The sequence below is a fragment of the Notolabrus celidotus genome, chromosome 10 (genome assembly GCF_009762535.1).
Source record: "Notolabrus celidotus isolate fNotCel1 chromosome 10, fNotCel1.pri, whole genome shotgun sequence".
In the NCBI taxonomy this organism is placed as follows: Eukaryota; Metazoa; Chordata; class Actinopteri; order Labriformes; family Labridae; genus Notolabrus; species Notolabrus celidotus.
Window position 1 is genome coordinate 11,274,523 of NC_048281.1, and position 18,624 is coordinate 11,293,146.

The following is an 18,624-nucleotide window of genomic DNA, read 5'->3' on the forward strand; positions in this document are numbered from 1 at the left end:
GGGATGTTGAAAGACACATGGAACTGAATGAAGAAGACAGGCATGAGTTACAGAGCTCGTTGAGTGAAATGTTAGGGGGCTGATAACCCCCTACGATGCATGATATTTCACACATCAGTTCAAAATGTCAACAGAGTGGACCATATATGAAAATATTCAATTTGATTCACAATTAGGGTGGTAAGAATATAGCTTGTCCATGGAAGCGTTTTCAAACATCCCTTACTTAGATTCTAACCAGCTCATATGATGACCTGTTGATTTCATCATACCTGTTGGTGTTTATATTTTACTCACATGCAGATCAACCAAGGGTGGAGCCAAGAGGTGCCACCCCTGAAATCCTACACCATGATTGACTATTTGCCTCATCAGCTCACTTATATTTAAGTCAACTGTTTGGGTTGTGTTTCTTTTGGTTGTGGAGCATTTTCTTTTGTTGGTGACTTTGGATAAAACTTTTCTTTCTGAGTCCTTAAATATTGAAGCTCAGCAGATTTAAATGTTTCCATTCTGTTGAGCTACCTTTAACATTAAAAAAGATGAAGACTATAACAATTTAGGATTATTTTACATTAGAAGTTTAAGAAAATGTGATTAGAGGAGATAACTCTCCCAGGTTTGGAGCATAGACAGTATAGATAATGGACGTAGTATCCGTGACGTCACCCATCTGTTTCTGAAGCGTTGTTTTGAACTTAACATAACTGCTGTCGAGCGAGTGTGACGTAAAGAGTGTTCCTGCCTGTCAATCAAGTCAGCTGTGGAAAACTCGTAATCTTAATATATTCAAAATGCGCAATGAAAAAACTCACCCCTGTACAGTTTGAGCCGATCGAGAAATGAGCTATCCAGACGACACTCGTCTTTTGTACCAGGCTGTAAACATGTTTATTTCTGCTGTAAAGATCGACTTTTTTGAATTGGTGTGTATTTGGTTTCTGGTACTACCGGGGCCAGCCTCAGGTGGACACTTGATGAACTGCAGTTTTTAACACTTTGCAATTCTTGCGGCTGGAGGTTGCCGCTTGCTTTGGGGTAAGGCCATAATGTTTATCACACCTGGCCACCCCTACGAAGGTCAGACAATTAAGCTCCGCCTCTGAGATCAAATATGAAATATGCGACTTAAACACAATACTGTTGTAGAAAAATAGAGTTTTTATTTTACCTTTAAAATAAATACAACTTTAAATACAGAATAAATACAATTATAACAACAGAACAAAAGCACATTGGTCACACTAAACTCTTCACTGGTAGTCTAATCATTTTCTAATATTTGGTTTTAAACATGCTGTTTTTAATAAATTTGTGTTAAAATTTAGAAGAAATTCAACAGAAAATCTGTTTCACACTCTGCTGAATGCAGCCAGTGAGCCATAAAGAGAACGCAGGTTTGAGGCACTTCTGCGTTAAACCAGGAGGTTAGGTCCACTTCATATACAGTCCATCACTGCAACGTCATTATTGCTATTGTTTGTTGATTCATCCTCAGACAGAGTTCAGTTCATTGTCCTCTCTCGTAGAAAAATAAATCCCTCCAGTATTGTGTCCTGGACTTGGTTCCAGTTTCAGGACCATGTTTTCTTCTCCTTGCAGTGTCTGGTCCTTCTTGAGTCCTCGTTTTCTCACAAGCTATAGAAGCAAATTGTTTATCCAGGTTTTCAGGATCCCCTTCACGAGGTCTTCCGAGGTAAGAAGTGGGTGCAGGACTGGTGTCGGCCCACGCTGTTGCCCCTCCTGAGCTGTCCTTTTGAGGACAGAGCCAGATAGATGCCAGGGTGAGACACGGAGGAGTAGGTGGTGTAGTGGTTCTCCTCCAGGTTCTCCTTCAGCAGGCAGTCGTCAGAAAACTTCTCCTGAAACAGACAAAGGAAGACAAACCTAAGATCAGTCCTCCTCCAACATGGTCTGACCCAGGTTTATGTAGTAAGCTGTGCAGTCAGCTACGTACCGCTCCATATGCGAGGCCGTCTGCTTTCATGCAGAGGTACAGGCCACTCTTCACTCCTCTGATTCCCACTACTCCGTGTTTCATCGCAAACACCTTCAGCCAGCCTGTAAGAGGTGAAGAAATCAGGGTGAGCAAACTTACAAACCAGGTAAATGGATGGAAAACTGGACACGTGATCATGATGAAGATTAACTCACAGAACTCGGTTGGTTTGTGGACGCCTCCCACGGAGCCGCTGGGCAGAATCTGCAGATGGTAACCGATCCCGACCCGACAGTAGAGCAGCTGCTGTTTGACTCCTTCTTTGACCGGAGGAGGACTGGAACCTGTTTCAGGAAGAGACGATGGATTGTAAGGAAGAGAGGACAATTTGTCTCATTCCCCCTCTGCCTGTTGACACTGTGGTAAAAACTTTAGTGTGGGCTCAGGCTGGTGTTGAGAGTGGGGAAATAATGACAGTTAGCGGGCACAGATGTTTTGAATACTGGCCTGTAAGAGAGTGGTGTTCTGTGTGAAGATGTTTTGTCATCTTATTTAATCAAACATGAGGCTACAGTGGTCTAAATTTCAACAATACAACTAGTAAAATGTATTCTTTAATTGAAGTTTATATTAAAAACTTGTTTTCTGACCTTTTGCATCGTAAACAGGAGTCAGTAAATCCTTAAAGACCTCTGCCTGTCTTTCTTGGTTCCTTAACTATCTGTATCTGTACTCATACACTTCTTATTCTGAAAATTAATGTTTACTTTATCCTGTTTTATTTAATTCTGTAGTGTCTTTTTTCTTTAGTTCATGATCATACTGTAATATAATAGCTTTAAATATACATTATTTCATTTATTAGGTAACACAGGAGCATTAAATACTGACTGAAGAAGCATACTTTCTTTAAATTGAAAAATATATACACTACCAGTCAAAAGTTTGGAAACCCCTTCTCATTCAAGGGTTTTATTTATTTTAATTATTTTCAACATTGTAGATTAATACCAAAGACATTTAAAGAACATATATGGAATGATTTAATGAACAAAAAAGTGTTAAACAAAGCAGAATATGTTTCATATTTTAGATTCTGTAAAGTAGCCCCCTTTTTCCTTCATGACAGCTTTGCACACTCTTGGTATTCTCTCAGTCTGCTTCATGAAGTGGTCTCCTGGAATGGTTTCTAATGAACATGAGCCTTGTCAAGAGTTTATTTGTAGAATGACTTTCCTTCTTAATGTGTTTGAGACCATCAGTTGTGTTGTTCAGAGGTAGGGTTCGTACACAATGGATAGCCCTGTTTGACTATTGTTGTAATCCATATTATGGCAAAACCAGATTATTTCATAGTTTTAATGTCGTCAGTATTAATCTACAATGTTGAAAATAGTTAAAATAAATAAAAAACATTGAATGAGAAGGTGTGTCCAAACTTTTGACTAGTAGTGTGTATATACTTATTTGGAATTATGCATGCACGCAAGACAGCTGAACATCTAAGTTTGATCATGTTTAACTCCTCTAGAGTAACTTTTTTCATCCTAAACACTGAGCAGAAACTCATAAAAACATAGAAAAAGAACATCAAATATCTTCTCTGTAACCACGTGCTGTCTCACCTTTCGCCTTCAGCAGCGAGTCCCTCATGTGGAGCTTCCAGAGTCCTCGCAGGCGGCTGCCCTGATCCTCAGGTGAAACACCGGCCTCTGGTTTCTTTGATTCCACACTGAGGAGCAGGAGCAGCAGGAGTCCAGGCAGCAGCGTCAGAGAGGACACGATCATAATGAGACACACCAGACACAGAGAGGTGAAGTCCTGTCAACGCTCATATCCTCTGTCACACCTCCTCTTCTTTCTCTCCTTCTTCTGTCCAACCTCTCATCCCCTCTGCTCACACTGCCAGCTTTTATCTCCTCACTCCTCTTTTTACAGTGAAACTCTGACTGACAGGAACATAGAGACGCTCTGCTGTTCTATCTTTATCAGAGACATATCAGCAACAACAGCATCGACACATGATGCTCTCTGCAGAAACAAGCCTGGTTTGTTTTCATTCTCACGTCTCCCTCGCCGAGACAGATCCACTATAAAGTTTCATTATAAAGGAAGTAGAGGAGCTCAAACAGGCAAAATATGAAGCTTCACTGTGGGTCAAACATGAAGATGTTTGTATGTCGTCCAATCAGGCCTGTGACGGTGAGGGACATGCAAACTGTCTGTTCAGTATCACAATCTGTGAGATTGGAGAGAGGAGCTGATAGTGAGAGCAGGAAACTTGTGACACGCTGAGACGCACAAACACAAACTCAGAGATGTGACCTCAATGCACAAATGTTTTGATTCGGTTCTTCCTCATTTTTGAAGTGATTAAAACAAAAGTGGACAAAGGGATAATAACCAACACACTGTAGGGTAGAAGTGGACGAAGCCTCTTGAAAAGCCGTCTTAAACCTGTGTTCTTCCTAATGTCCAGCAGGGGGCGACTCTAACAGAAGTCTGAAAGAAGACAGATCTCCTTCTCAGCTGATTTATTCCCTCAGTAAACACATAGAGTTTATTATCTCAATCTCTAGTTTCAAGTGTTCTTCAACACAGCGTGATGTTCATTTAGAGTAACAGGGAGCAGGAAGAGGGGAGGCGAAAACTGACGAAATGCTACCAACCTGACAATGAGGGACCAACTGTTCAAAAGTTTTCTGGGTTAGTTATGCTGCTATAGGCTTAGACTGACACACTGGGATCCTGTCTTTCCCTCTCTCTGCTCTCCCTGCCTGTCTCTTACTTTAACTCTTCCTGTCCCATTAAAGTTACTAACCATAGACCTTTCTGGAGTCCGTGAGCTCCCTTGTCCCGTAGGTTCCTCTGGATCTCTGCCGTAGACATACCAGACTCCAGCTGCTACAACTACTACTATCCGTCTCACAACTATCATCTCTCTATCTCTTCATCTCCCTCTATCCCTCTCTCCAACACGGTCTCAGCAGATGTGTGTCTAACATGAGTCTGGTCCTGCTGGAGGTTTCTCCCTGTTAAAGGAAGTTTGTCCTTACCACTGTAACTTGCGAAATGCTGCAAAGTGCTCTGCTCATGGTGGATTAAGATGAGATCAGACTGAGTCCTGTCTGTAAGATGGGACTGGATCTTATCCTGTCTTAATGTTGGGTCTTTGTTAATAATAGAACATAGAGTATGGTCTAGACCTGCTCTGTTTGGAAAGAGTCTGAGGTGAACATCGATTTTGAAGCTGCTTTGACTTTGTGAATGTAGGACTGGTCTTTGCGTACCTTGAGATCAGCTCATCTGATCGCTCTCACACCATGAAATGTGCGTCAGCTGCAATTCAGTTCAGGTTTTTAAAAACTCTCCAGGGTTCCCAGGACTGCAGCCTGGGTTATCGTTGGAACAGTTCTCTGCATGTTTCCTTCGTCATGTGACTTCTGATAGTACGCACTCTTCCATCAGCACACGGTGTCAGGCAGAGCACGTGCTATCTACCATGAGTCACAGCAGAGGCTTTAAAGGGTTAATACAAAGATTTATTTAATACTGCTCGTACATGATGGATGAGAGGAGACAGATTTAAGACATGAGGTGATTCAGACATCAGAGGCACAAAGAAAATAGAGAAGCTGACTGACTACTGATCTCCACTCAGCATCTTTTGGCAAACGTACAGAGTTCAGTGCAAATGTGAGTGCTGATTAAAAAGGCGAGAATGATGAAGCACGTGGAGGAATGGATCTGTGATCAGTCTGCTCGTACAGGTTTACAGTGATCAGGTCTTACAGAGGCTAAGAGGCTCCTTTAGCTCTCAGCTTAGACAGCAGCATCTCGTTCTTCCGGCACTCCTGGAAACAAAAGAAGAGTGATTGTTAGATGAGCTTCAGAGGTTTTCTCCACAAAGCATAGACAAGTTAATGCTCACTAAGAAATTATCTCAGGATAAAGGTTTTGCTCTTTGTTGGTTTTAAGTTGGATAAAGAACATTAGAAGATTCTTTATTTGAATCCTTTCTAAATTGCACTTCTCTGTTCTGCAGCTACAGGACAAAAACATTCACTCTTGACTCATAAAGGTCCATCATCCCCTCTGTTCTCCTCCCTCATATTTCATGTTTGGTAAAAAACAACAACCCCAGAAACATTTAGTTTTCCGTTCCTGTGAGGAGTTTTTACCTGGTTATGGATGTCTATAACTGACCTAAAAACCAACGGAGACCATCGGACGTCATTTCTAATAACTGTTACTGCTGCCAGCCGGCACACGTCACACACGGTTATTTATGGCAGGGGTTCCCAAACTTTTAGCTCACAAACCACAATATATACATTTTAAAGACTCGTGATCCCCGCCGTCCTTTGTGGGGATAAAATGTTGCTTCATACTTAATTTAGCTGGTCTGCAGAAAAAGGCCTATATGCACATGTGGCTGTGTTTCCTGCGCTGTTATGAATTAACCTGCTGATGATGATGCTTAAATAACTCTAAACCTTAGGAGTCATCAGGCAACAAAGAAAGGCAGAAAAATAATTCATCTTTTTCTATTTGCAAGGTTTTATTTAAAATTTAACAACTCTTTGTGTTGATATTTTTACAATATTGAGTAAGATATGCAACTTGAAATGACTTAAAATACATGTAGATATATACATATATTCTGGAAGACATCTCCTGTCCCCTCATTAGTGTCTTGTGACCCCCCAGGGGGTACTGACCCACACTTTGGGAACCACTGATTTACAGCACCATGTTGAATTAGAGTTTGTTTTACTGCTAAAAGACTGTAGGAGGATTTTTTTGTAAGACAACACTTTTCATGAATGAAGCGGAGAAAGTTAGTAAAGAGATCCGACTTTGTCAGCAGGCGTCGCCCAAACGGTCACAAAACTAAAGTTCCTTACAGGAGCTTTAAAATCGGCAGTAAAGTCGAAATCCTGGGTAACTTTTTAATGTATTTCTTCTATTACTTTTAAACACCTTAGGCAGGACTCTTTGTTCATATTTTGAAAACATATCACTGCAGATATTCATGTTAGAGTCTTCACAAGGACACCATTAACAAGAATGATTTTATCTGCCGACGGCTGATTTATATGAGTGTTAGTTTATCAGCTACATTAACTGAGACTGATTCAGTTTGACACAGAAGATAGAATAATACAATAATAATACAATATTAAATTTTTGAGTGAATCCTCTTTTATTCTGTAGGTTGTCCTGCTCTGTTCATTGTAATAAGTGATATATAACCAAACCTAGTTGCAATCTATTTAATGGATTATTTTTTATATTATTAAATTATTACTACATTCTCATCTTGTAACTATCATCATTAAAATAATCATTTTAATTTTACTATTTGAAGTTTTGCAGGTGTTGTATCATCTGTTTTCTGTAGTCTGTGGTAAACTGCTCAAATATTTACGTCCATAAATGAACCAATCAGAGCGTGAGATCAAGAGGAGGGGTTAAAGTTCCCGCTCCATGCTCTGATACAAGTTAATTTAAAGTTAACCCACAGGTCCGTTAACGAGGTTCAAATCAGTAGTGGATCTGTGGCTCTCTCACCTCTTTGAAGTCTTTGACGGTTTTGAAGTAGAGTCTTTGTTTGTCGAGGAGCTCCAGGTACTCGTCGTTCAGCTGGTCTCTCCTCATTTTGTTCTCCTGCTTCTTCTTCTCCATCTGAGGGAACACACAAGCAGGAATTTAGATTCCAAACACTCACCTGGCAGTCTGATACCTACACACAGGAGGAGCCTACCTTGATGCGGCTCTGTTTGATCCCCTCCACGATCTGCTCCATCTGTCTGAGGAACTGCTCCTTCGCTGCTGTCGACGACATTGCCCTAAAAAAACGAGACAGAAAGTTAAAACTTCTCCACAGACAGATCGTACTTTGCATCATCTCCTGTTTAGATATGATGTTTTCAGACTTACTGCTGGAAGTTGTCATGGATGGAGTTGAGCAGATTCACCTGCAGAGGCAAAGAAAAGTGATTATTAAAAGTGATCTTCTGTCAGTAAACCTTTAGAGCTAAAGAGGGAACGTGAGTCTGACCTCCTTCTCCAGGTAAACCTTCTTGTCATCTAACGTGTTGTAGAGCGTAAAGAACTGCTTGGTCTCTTTGTGCGTTGCAGAAACTGAAACATCAGAAGAGTGAGCGCAGATTTAAAGACTGTTTAAGATTTGTTTACATATTTAACCCGGGTAAGTCCGGGTGTGGAGGAGGAGGAGGGGAGGAGGAAGAGGAGGAAGAGGAGCTCACCCTGGCTGTAAAGTTCGATGAATCTCTTCTGGTACTGAGTCAGCTCTGCCCGGCTTGGCACCTCGTCGATCTTCCTCTGCATGATGGCGATCTCACGGTTCCTGCGAGCCTGAGCAGAGAGAAGAGGATGCTTTAATGTTTCCCTGCAGCACACATGCTCACAGACGCGTTTGTTTGTTGTTTTATTCTCTAGTTTCGTCTCCCTCTTATCTGCGGCCTGTTATCAGCAGCTGTGACCTACTTCTCTGCTGCTCCATCTAATCTCTTGTCATGTAATGTGCAGTAGTTACCATGACCAGGCGGATCTTCTGCAGTTTCTCTCTGTCTGTGTCGTACTGTTTGTCTATCAGCTGGTTCCTCTCCTGAGAACACAAAAAAGAGGAGAGGATGAAACACAGACTTCTCAGGACAGAGCGTATATAAATCCGTCTGATGGAGGTTACAGGTTCATACCTTCTCCTCCTCGGTGTCCTGTCCAGACGCCGTCTTCAACTCCTCGATGTTCTCCTGCAGACGGACCATCTCCTCCTGAACGACACATCCACATAAAAATTAATAAATGTCTTACTTTCATGCTGAAACATCTAAAACTCTAAAACCAGACTCTACTGAGGATGTTTACTAAGTAGAATAAAAATGAAAACAAAGGAGATGACAGGAGATTTTAAAGTCCCTCCAGGTGTTACGTGCAGTAGAATTGGGAGATGCTGTCTTTCCCTCTCTCTTCTCTCTCTGCCTGTCTCTTACTTTAACTCTTCCTGTCCCATTAAAGTTACTAACCATAGAACTCTCTGGAGTCCCTGAGCTCCCTTGTCCCATAGGTTCCTCTGGATCTCTGCTGCTGCGGACATGCCAGACTCCAGCTACTACTACTACTATCCGTCTCACCACTATCATCTCTCTCTCTCTTCATCTCCCTCAATCTATCTCTCCAACACGGTCTCAGCAGATGTGTGTCTAACATGAGTCTGGTCCTGCTGGAGGTTTCTGCCTGTCAAAGAAAGTTGGTCCTTGCCACTGTAACTTGCTAAATGCTGCAAAGTGCTCTGCTCATGGTGGATTAAGATGAGATCAGACTGAGTCCTGTCTGTAAGATGGGACTGGATCTTATCCTATCCCGGTCTAGACCTGTTCTGTTTGGAAAGAGTCTGAGGATAACATTTGTTGGGATGAATGCATGAACTCACTCTGCAGTGTGTGCGGAACTCCTGCTCCTGCTGCTTCAGGTTCTCGTTCATCGCCACCAGAGCTCTCAGCTTCTCTAGGAGGCTGTGCAGCACAATGTAATGTTATCAGACACGTGAAGAGTATGTCTCTTTAAAGGTTGAACTCCTGAGGTCTCAGAGTCCTACTCTACTCTGCTCACCTGCTGTCAGCCTGCTCCTCCATCTCCTCCAATGACTTCAGCTCCTTCTGCAGATTCTCAGACTGCTCTGTAGCCTGCAAAGATGCAAAAATACCCCGTTAGACAGTTTCTCATGAATCCTTCACCACGAATATCAGGCTGCATGTATCTGAGGTCAATCTTACCTCCAATAGAGTCCTCTTAGCCTCGTCCGAGCTGGCCTTCACCTCAGCGTGCTTTGTTTGTAGCTGTCAGAAAATAAAAGAGAAGATGCTGAGTGAATAAAGAACACAAGAACATCATCTCTCTTCTGTGTGTGAATCCTGCAGAAATCTGCTGTTAGCTTCATAAAGACGCAGTGTGAGTGAAACCCGGCTCACCTCCTCCAGCTGTTTGGTCTTCTGCTCGATCTGCTTGCTGAGAGAAGCCACAGCTCGGCGGTGCTGCTGCAGCGGGCCGTAACGCTCCAATCGCTCCTCTGAGGAGAGCTCCGACTGCTGCAGGGATACACGGGAGAGGTTATTACAACTTGACAACACTTTAATGACATAAAGAGAAACAAAACGTGGTGTTTGAACGTGCATGCTGTGTTTGTAACTCTTAAAACTTGAGCGAAATGTGTTTCTCTGATTTGGTGCAGCGTCTCTACACCTCAAGGATCATGAGGCTGCAGATTTAAGGCTCCAGAACCATCCTCTTTATACCTTTTTAAATCTTAAAACTTTATTCATGAAGTTAGAATCCCTCAGGACGATTCTCATGGAGGATCAGGAGTTCAAAAAGACAAAAACAGTGACTGAGGCGTCTTCAGTGAACTCGTACTGAGAGCTTGTGTGAGTCCGTGCTCACCTTCTCGGCGTACTCTGAAGCGATCTGTTTGATTTCTTCAGACTGCAGTCCAACGATCTGACCCACCGCGCTTGCCGTCAGCTTCCCCTGCAGAGAGAAACAATCCAGATCAGACCGGATGTTATAAAAGACTCACAAAGAGACAGAGTGACTCAGCTGATACTGACCTCTTCACTCGCCATGGCCGCCATGCTGGTCATCAGAGTCTTTATCCTCAGCTTAAAGAAAAAGAAACATGGTCTCATCTTTCACTTTTTGATTCAGGTCTAAGATTTAATGAAGGAGCTTCACGGAGGGATGAAGAGTCACAACAGACACGAGAGCTGAAACAACTGAAAAAGAACTAACAGCTATTAAATAAATGGAGAATTCTGAGAGATATTTTTTATGTAAAGAAGAGAGAAATGCAGTTTTTAACACCCAAATTTTTAATTTGTTTAATTTTATAAGAAAGTTTAGACAACTGTCTTATACCTGTTGTATGTATCTCTTTACTTTCTGAAAAATGCTTTATGACTTTGACTAGCTGCAAAATTAAATAAAAAAAAAAAAAAAAATTAAACACATTCAGAGTTTTTATCCCCAAGATTTGAGACTTGACTTCAAATGTCTACTGACATTTTTCTACTTTTTTCTTTCTCACATATTTAACTTGTCTGTCTTCCTAAGAGGTGTTTTTATTGGCTAACAGGCTCTCACCTCCTCGGCTGCCTGCAGGTCGGCTTCCTCCGAGACCTCAGCCATCCCTGGAGGAGCCGACTGAGAGCCGCCGGCCAGCAGAGCCTTCCTCTCATCCACCTGGAGGGAGAGAGAGAGAGATAAACTTCATTGTCCGTCAGTTTTTAATGCTTAAGCTGCTCCTGGTGGGTGATGAAGTCTCCATCCTGTTGTCTGCAGGAGAGTTGAGTATCTGGCTACATTGTCTGCTAACTCTTTATCCACAGACTGTTTTCATTTTTAAGCTTAAGCATCATCAAACATGAACTCGAGCTCAACTAGCTCTGGAGAAGACTGAAGCTTCAGGGTGCATCCAATCAGAACGTTTATCTGTAGGCTGTGTGTGTTTTAAATTCCTCTGCATGTCTCGTGTTTGTTTTTATTCATCAACATTTTAAAGAGGAAGATTCAAACATGGAGAGGAGATCGAACCCTCAGAATAAATGAGTCTGGCTGCAGGAAATTAACTCAAGTGCAAGGAAACAGGTTGCAGAATAACATGGACTGGTGCAAGAGCTGTGATTGGATTATAATCAGAGGTCCCACCCCTTCTTGATTCTGATTGGTCGGTGAGGAAGAAGCGCGCTTGCTTTTTGGGCAGGAACTATAAACAGCTGATGATGACAAGCTTTCTTGGGTTTGAGGTGGACACAGGCCTTAAAGCTTTGAAGACAAACTTCACAGAGGAGGTCAGAAGTTCATCTGTGAGTTAGTTTTTTAATATCAACTACAGAGAAAAGTTAGACACCTGTTCCCATATCACTGAAGCACCTACCTGGTCTTGTTTGGCCTGTTTGCTGAACCCGTAGCGCCTGATGAGAGAGACAGAAGCTGTGAGATGCTTACATGTTCAAACAGAAGCCCCGCCCCCTCGCCAAACAAGAGAAATAAAAATGATACGATCATGCCGCTCCGCAGATTCAGTCCATCATATGGCATAATGAGTATAAACAGCCCCACACACTCAGGGAAACCACATATAGGTGCATCACAGCGACTCCACAGTCTGCATCCATCATGCCTGAACTCATGTTTTCATCATTCAGAGACTTTAAAACACGAAACAGGAAGCTGCACACGCTCAGTCAGTACTTACAGCAGGAAATCTGACACTCTAGCAAAGAGGTGGAGACGGGAGGATGGATGAATGAGAGAACAACATGTCAGACAGGTAAAGACACTTTACAGGGAGAAGAGGACTAAAGAGGACATGGGTGGAGGTCAGGTACAGATTGCTTCAGTCCTAACATTCACTAAAATGAACTGCCAACAAGTTTGAGATCCGAAAGATGAAAAAAGGAACACTTCTTGGATTCAAGAGAGTGTAGGTCTAAGGGATACGTGCACTCTTTGAACCCCTTTATCTTCATGTCATGGTCATGCAGATCATTGCTTGAGCAATAGTTTTATTTGAGTGATGCAAACTGAACATTTTTGTCTACCCGAGTTGAAAAAATGGTCAGAATCAGCTGATTTCTCGGGTTGATGATCAGGATTGATGGAAATAAAATGCTGACATCTTTGATCCACTTTGAAATGGACACACTGAGTAACCGTACCTGCCGTACTCCAGCAGCGTGGAGTGAACTCTGGACTCCTCGTCCAGCAGCTCTCCTGCGTCTCTCTGCCTCCTGTACCTCCTCTGAGGTTTGTAAACCTCCTGAAGAAGAAGAAGAAGAAGAAGAAGAAGAAGAAGAAGAGACGTGTTCAACATGCAGAGACAACACACACACACACACAAATGACATTAACTCTGAGGACAATCACAAACTCACCAACACATCGAGGACGGCCTTCACAGCCTTGTCTTTCCTCTGGTTGAACTCTTCATCCTGCAGCAGAGTTTCACAGCACATGATGAGAAATCACTGAACAGACACAGGGACACAGACTCACAGTTTGCTCCTGGTCCTGGTTCTGTTACCTCAGGGAGACTGTGTGTCTTGTTGAACTGAGAAACAGAGTACGCTCTCACGTAGTCGCCCATCTCCTCCCTCGTCTCGATGGCTCTCTTCACCAGCCACTGACGGGAGACACGACAAACAGCTGATCCATAAACCAGAGACACAGACGTCCACATCCGCTGAACGATGCTCCAAATAGGTGAGTCGTTCAATAAATGTATCCTCTTAGGATTAATCTTAAACTTGCAGGACAGACTAAATAATGTGACTACATCAGCTGTGTTCGTGCTGAATATGAATCCCGGATGAGTCTTTGTCTCAGTTTTTAAAAGATGACTCTCTCACCTGTATCACTGGGAAAATGTGGATGAAATCCAGCCCTTGGATCTGATGGGGTTCCAGCCGATGAGGACACTTCATCTTGGGTAACACAGACACTATTTTCTCGGTCAGAGCTCTGCAGAGAGAGAGGAACACACATCACGGACCGATCCATCTTCTCTCTATAGACACTTCAGGACACTGTTTTCAAAACCAGGTAGAGGATTGATGACCAGCATCAATCATCAATCTGAGCCGCTCCTAAAGTATGACTTGTGATTTAAGATTAGATGGATTGCATAAAGTCGTGCCAGGATACAAACTGTGCTCAATGTGGCACAGCTAGAAGAACAACAGATCCTGCAGAGCGAGCTGACCACAGGTGTTTTTATGAGATATGCAAAACTTAGATAGAGGATCAGAACGTCAGTGACATTTCCTCTTCTTTATGGTCACCAGTCGAGGAAAAAAAATCCAGCAACAGCAGCATTTTACATTAAAGCATGAAACACTCACATCTTCTGACCAATAGTCGAGTTTTCTTGGAACAGCAGATCCACGTCGATGTCGAAGTTACAGGTGGTGATGCACCAGGTCATCCCGCCGACCACCTGAGGAAGAGCAGGAAGGCACACAGTGGTGATGTTAAGGTAAGTTTGTAAATATGCAGTATGATGATTGGCTGTCTGGAGACACCATCCTTGATGGGACCAGTACAGACCAGTACAAACTGGTTCTGGTCCTGTGTACCTTGTCGAAGGGGGACAGTCCTTTAATCCGGGCTCTGAAATATCCAGCAGCCAGCAGGAGCTCCAGGATCTCAGCCAGCTTGATGCTCTGCTCTTCATCCTCCCTGGTTTCCACCTGAGGGACACACAACAACATCATCATCGTCGTCGCCGCCATCATCATCATCATCATCATCACCATCATCACCATCATCATCATCATCATCATCATCAGGTGAACACCTACAGAGACACTGTGCAGAGAACAACTATCTAAAGGAAGAGTATTCATGTTTTAACTCGCCGGTTTTCTCTTTAATGTTCATGAATTCACCACAGAGACGTTAAAAGCTAATATTTTCAGCCATTAGCTGACGTTAACGTCCCTGAAACTCGTAGACAGTTCCATTAAAATACATTTTTAAAACACAAGCCTCTTCTTCCGGGTTCAAGATTTAATTTAGCCTCTTTCTAACGTGTTTACCTGGATGAGGTTCCCGTCCTGGTCGTACTGGGCTCCTATTTTGGACCCAGTTCTCACTCTGTGGAACACAGACGAAGCCGCCGCCATGTTGAACTACTGTTGACTAGTATGACAGGTCACATGACGAACGTACCGTATCCATGTGACGGAGTGACGCTGGGCGGATGACGTCACAGCATTCGGTCACACCCCCTAACATTTTTTTGGACAATTGAAATACTTTTTATAAGTTACAAAAATATAACAAAAAAGGTATTTCAAGAAGTGTGAAAACTTTTAAATAAACTAAATATTTTACAAAATTAAAGAAAACTTATATTATATATATATATATATTTTACAACTCTAAAAAATACACAAAAATACAACAAAAAATGCAATATCATTTCAACAAATGCACAAACTATAACATGCAAAAAGTAAAATAAAAAACTGAGTAAAAAAGTAAAAATATTCCATTCAAACACAAAACATATTTCAGTAATACAAAAATATTAGTGTAAAAATATCTAAATAAATACAATTATATTTCAATAAATAAAGAAATAATTATTTGATTCACAAATAAATACACAAATAAATATTAATTAAATACGAAACATTTACTGTGAAAATATTTAAATGAATACAAAATAATTCAATAAATATAAAAGATGTTTTACACCAAATACAAAAACATTTACTGTACTTTTTTTTACTTAATACAAAAAGTTAACACATCATGCAAAAGCATTTCACATGTGCATAAACTCTGTAAAATGCAAAAAAAAAGGAAAATTAAAAAAATAAATACATGTCTTGCAAAGTTAAAATATTTTAAGGAACACGAAAAAAATCTCCCTAAACACCAAAATACATTCAAATTTAATGAAACACAATGTAAATATTTTAGTTTTTGCTTAATGTGTTTCGGAGTTGCCTTCCAGAGCCACCGTAGTTCTGTTTGAATGTATCATATTCATTATTTCTCCTCAGAATTATCATAACAAAATTTTAGTAAACATCCGACACACCAGGGGGCAGTAAAGCTGCTTTACAGCCCTACACGGAGCTTTGCGACAGCAGCTCAGTTTACGGCACACGTGTGTATAGTCCGGTTTCTCTACGGTGGTGTTTGACTCCTGCAGCATGGCGAAAACGACTTTAAAGAAGAAAATCAGCAAAAAGAAAGTGAAGAAAGTGAAGAAGAGCTCCGAGGTAATGGAGGACAGCACAGAGGTGAGCACTGAGGTGGTTTACGATGAAGAAGAGGATGAAGATGTGAATAAAGCAGATGAAAACATCAGCAGTGGGGAAGAGGAGGACGGAGAGGATGATCGCAGACACCAGAAGCTGCTGGAGGCCATCAACTCTCTGGGGGCCAAGAGGAAGAGGACTCTGGGGGAGAGGTCCGAGGCCGCCGTGCAGATGTCTGAGTACGGGGTAAACGCTGAGGGGGAGGGGGACAAGGTGGACCTGTCAGACCTGATCGGGACCCTGGAAAAGACCCCTGCTGTGTCAGCCAAGACCAAGAAGCAGCTGAAGGGTCTGCAAAAGAGTCAGAGGACCATAGAGTGCCCGCTCAGTAAGCAGGAGAGCGACAGGATCCACAGAGACGTAAGCTTCCAGAAGGCGGCCTCAGAGGTGACCCGCTGGAAGGGCATCATCCAGCAGAACCAGAGAGCCGAGCAGCTGGTCTTCCCCCTGAACCAGGAGCCATCCGGACCCAAACCCATGGAGCGGGTAGTGCTGGGCTGGAAGGCGAGGACCCCCCTGGAGGAGGAGATCTTTGCACTCCTGCACGCCAACAAGCAGCCTATCCACGATCCGGTCCTGACCCCAGCGGAGGAGGCGTCGATGAGGGCCATGAGTCTGGAGGAGGCCAAGATCCGGCGTGCGGAGCTGCAGAAGTCCCGAGCACTGCAGTCCTACTACGAGTCCCGGGCGCGCAGAGAGAGGAAGATCAAGAGCAAGAAGTACCACAAGGTCCAGAACAAAGCCAAGCGCAAGGACTTCCTGAAGCAGTTTGATGAGATGGTGAAGTCCGACCCGGCAGCTGCGCTGGAGGAGCTGAACCGAATGGAGCTGGCCCGCATGCAGGAGAGGATGAGCCTGAAGCACCAGAACAGCGGCAAGTGGGCCAAGTCCAAGGCCATCATGGCCAAGTACGACGAGGGTGCCCGCAAGGCCATGCAGCAGCAGCTGGAGGTGAACAAGGACCTCACGCAGAAACTGCAGACCACGCTGGACAAAGAGGAAGAGGAGGAGGAGGAGGAGGAAGAGCAGGAGGTGCTGCCAGACTTTGTGAACGATGCAGAGAGAGGAGGGGTGGACTCTTCGAACCCCTGGATGAGAGGGACGCTGACAGAGGAGCCGATGGAGAAGGAGGAGGAGGAACTGACAGCAGCAAAGGAGGAGGAGCCTGCAGCTGAGGAAGAGGAGGAGGAGGTGAAGGAGACGGAGGAGGAAACCCTGCTCAGAGAGTTTGACAGGAAGAGGAAGCAGCGTCAAGCCGAGGAGACGGAGACGATAACTGTGATGGATGATGAGGAAGAGGAGGAGGAGAAAGTTGCAGTAGAGGAGAAAGAGGAGGAGGAGAAAGCTGCAGCAGAGGAGGAAAAGGTGGAGGAGGAGAAAGAAGAGGAAAAGGAGGAGGTGAAAGCTGCAGCAGAGGAGGAGGAGGGGGAAGAGGAAGAGGAGGAGCAGCTCTCAGAGTTCACAAACCTTTACAGAGAGATATCAGAAAAGAGAAGGGAGGCGGAGAGGCCAGACACCACTGAAGAAAACCCCTCCGCTCACCTGGACGAGGGTCTGACGAGGATTAGGACTCTGGAGGACGCAGATGAGTTGCTCACCCAGGAGGAGTCTGCCACACCTGAGCAGACGCCGGCTGCAGAGAGCACGCTGCCCGCTGCACAGAGCACGCCGCCTGCGAGACAGAAAGCAGGGAAACTGAAGAAGAGGAAGCGAGGGATCGAGCTGAAAGAAGTCCTCACTAAAGACACCAAAGTGGTCCAGGTCCCGCTGGCTCGAACCATCGAGGACGCTGAGGACATGGACGAGGAGCTGGATCAGAGAGGACTCATCAAAGAGGCCTTCGCCGGGGACGACGTGGTCTCAGACTTCCTGAAGGACAAGAGGAAGCAGGAGAACGCCGGGAAGCCGAAGGTAGTGGACCTGACGCTGCCCGGCTGGGGGGAGTGGGGCGGGACCGGCCTGTTTCCATCACGCAAGAAACGTAGGAGATTCAGGATCAAGCAGGCCCCGCCTCCTCCTCGCAGAGACCAGAGCCTTCCCAGCGTCATCATCTCGGAGCGGAGGAACAGCTCCATCACGCTGCACCAGGTCAACACGCTGCCCTTCCCCTTCCAGACCCACGCTCAGTTCGAGAGCACCATCCGGACTCCGCTGGGCCGCACCTGGAACACGGAGCAGACCGTGAGGAAGATCAGCAAGCCAAAGGTGGTGACTCAGCTGGGCGCCATCATCGAGCCGATGGGGAAGGAGGAGCTGATGAAGGACAAGAAGGAGACGAGTGCTGCGAGTAAGAATGTGGAGGAGACAGAGAGGAGGAGACAGAAGAGAGGACGCAGAGAGCGCAACGAGTAAAGACGATAAGACTGTCCGATGACTTTCTGATGTTTGATGTTAAATCTGTTTCATGGACACTCAGATTATTTGTAATAAATTCACACTAAGAGTTAAATCTATCAACATGTAAGAGCAGTTTAAAGAAGCAGTGAGTTTCAGAGACTTTGGTCAGCGTTGCATCAACAAAGTGTGTGTGGTTACCTTTCTGTGAAGATTATTCTAGTTGTTGTTTCTGTGTTGAATCACTCTGCAGATTAAAAACGTGTTTCTCTACGAGCTGAATATCAGAACGCCTGCAGATCTTTAACAAGTTTTAAATTTGGTCATTAGAGATCTTACATTTTGGAGGACACTTTGAGATGTGTTTGAAATCTTTATCTAATCTAAACTCTCGAGTTTGAGTCATGAGATGTTTAAATTTTTCTGGATTTACAGAAATGTATGACATGTGCATTCAAAAATTGAAATAAAAGGGAAATTCAAGTTGAAAAAAAT

General features: G+C 43.7%; 3 protein-coding genes across 4 annotated transcripts; 1 reads left to right on the forward strand and 2 right to left on the reverse strand.

Annotated features, from left to right (window-relative positions):
• Window positions 1-1,224: 1,224 nt before the first annotated feature.
• fgf9 (fibroblast growth factor 9) lies at window positions 1,225-4,806 on the reverse strand. Of its 2 annotated transcripts, XM_034694230.1 has the most exons (6): window positions 4,761-4,806; window positions 4,352-4,441; window positions 3,565-4,178; window positions 2,155-2,283; window positions 1,958-2,061; window positions 1,225-1,862 (listed from the first exon to the last, which is right to left on the reverse strand). In XM_034694230.1, exons 3-6 carry the CDS (start codon window positions 3,725-3,727, stop codon window positions 1,680-1,682), a joined length of 579 nt encoding a protein of 192 aa, XP_034550121.1. In that variant the 5' UTR covers window positions 3,728-4,178; window positions 4,352-4,441; window positions 4,761-4,806; the 3' UTR covers window positions 1,225-1,679. The 2 variants fall into 2 exon arrangements, with proteins under 2 accessions (XP_034550121.1, XP_034550120.1); XM_034694229.1 differs by lacking the exon at window positions 4,761-4,806 and having other exon boundaries at window positions 3,565-4,711.
• A 653-nt stretch (window positions 4,807-5,459) lies between these two features.
• ccdc93 (coiled-coil domain containing 93) lies at window positions 5,460-14,695 on the reverse strand. Its single transcript, XM_034694227.1, has 23 exons — window positions 14,560-14,695; window positions 14,098-14,211; window positions 13,864-13,958; window positions 13,372-13,483; window positions 13,047-13,145; window positions 12,898-12,954; window positions 12,682-12,782; window positions 11,898-11,934; window positions 11,105-11,203; window positions 10,573-10,623; window positions 10,406-10,492; window positions 9,937-10,053; window positions 9,742-9,804; window positions 9,578-9,651; window positions 9,399-9,480; window positions 8,665-8,739; window positions 8,502-8,573; window positions 8,212-8,320; window positions 8,004-8,086; window positions 7,883-7,920; window positions 7,707-7,791; window positions 7,514-7,627; window positions 5,460-5,793 (listed from the first exon to the last, which is right to left on the reverse strand). Exons 1-23 carry the CDS (start codon window positions 14,644-14,646, stop codon window positions 5,737-5,739), a joined length of 1,908 nt encoding a protein of 635 aa, XP_034550118.1. The 5' UTR covers window positions 14,647-14,695; the 3' UTR covers window positions 5,460-5,736.
• Window positions 14,696-15,581: 886 nt separating this feature from the next.
• si:dkey-251i10.3 (uncharacterized protein LOC553498 homolog) lies at window positions 15,582-18,413 on the forward strand. Its single transcript, XM_034694226.1, has one exon. It carries the CDS (start codon window positions 15,688-15,690, stop codon window positions 18,145-18,147), a length of 2,460 nt encoding a protein of 819 aa, XP_034550117.1. The 5' UTR covers window positions 15,582-15,687; the 3' UTR covers window positions 18,148-18,413.
• The last annotated feature ends 211 nt before the right edge of the window (window positions 18,414-18,624 follow it).

Bases quoted from the DNA above. Each gene is read 5' to 3' on its own strand.
- ccdc93 (XM_034694227.1), bottom strand. From the start codon at position 14,646: ATGGCGGCGGCTTCGTCTGTGTTCCACAGAGTGAGAACTGGGTCCAAA. The intron at 13,484-13,863 runs GTGAGTGTTTCA...CTCTCTCTGCAG, and splicing joins TCGACTATTGGTCAGAAGAT to AGCTCTGACCGAGAAAATAG. The intron at 9,805-9,936 runs GTGAGCCGGGTT...ATTTTCTGACAG, and splicing joins AGACCAAACAGCTGGAGGAG to CTACAAACAAAGCACGCTGA.
- fgf9 (XM_034694230.1), bottom strand. From the start codon at position 3,727: ATGATCGTGTCCTCTCTGACGCTGCTGCCTGGACTCCTGCTGCTCCTG. The intron at 2,284-3,564 runs GTGAGACAGCAC...TTCCTGAAACAG, and splicing joins CTCGCTGCTGAAGGCGAAAG to GTTCCAGTCCTCCTCCGGTC. The intron at 2,062-2,154 runs GTGAGTTAATCT...CACCTCTTACAG, and splicing joins CCACAAACCAACCGAGTTCT to GCTGGCTGAAGGTGTTTGCG.
- si:dkey-251i10.3 (XM_034694226.1), top strand. From the start codon at position 15,688: ATGGCGAAAACGACTTTAAAGAAGAAAATCAGCAAAAAGAAAGTGAAG.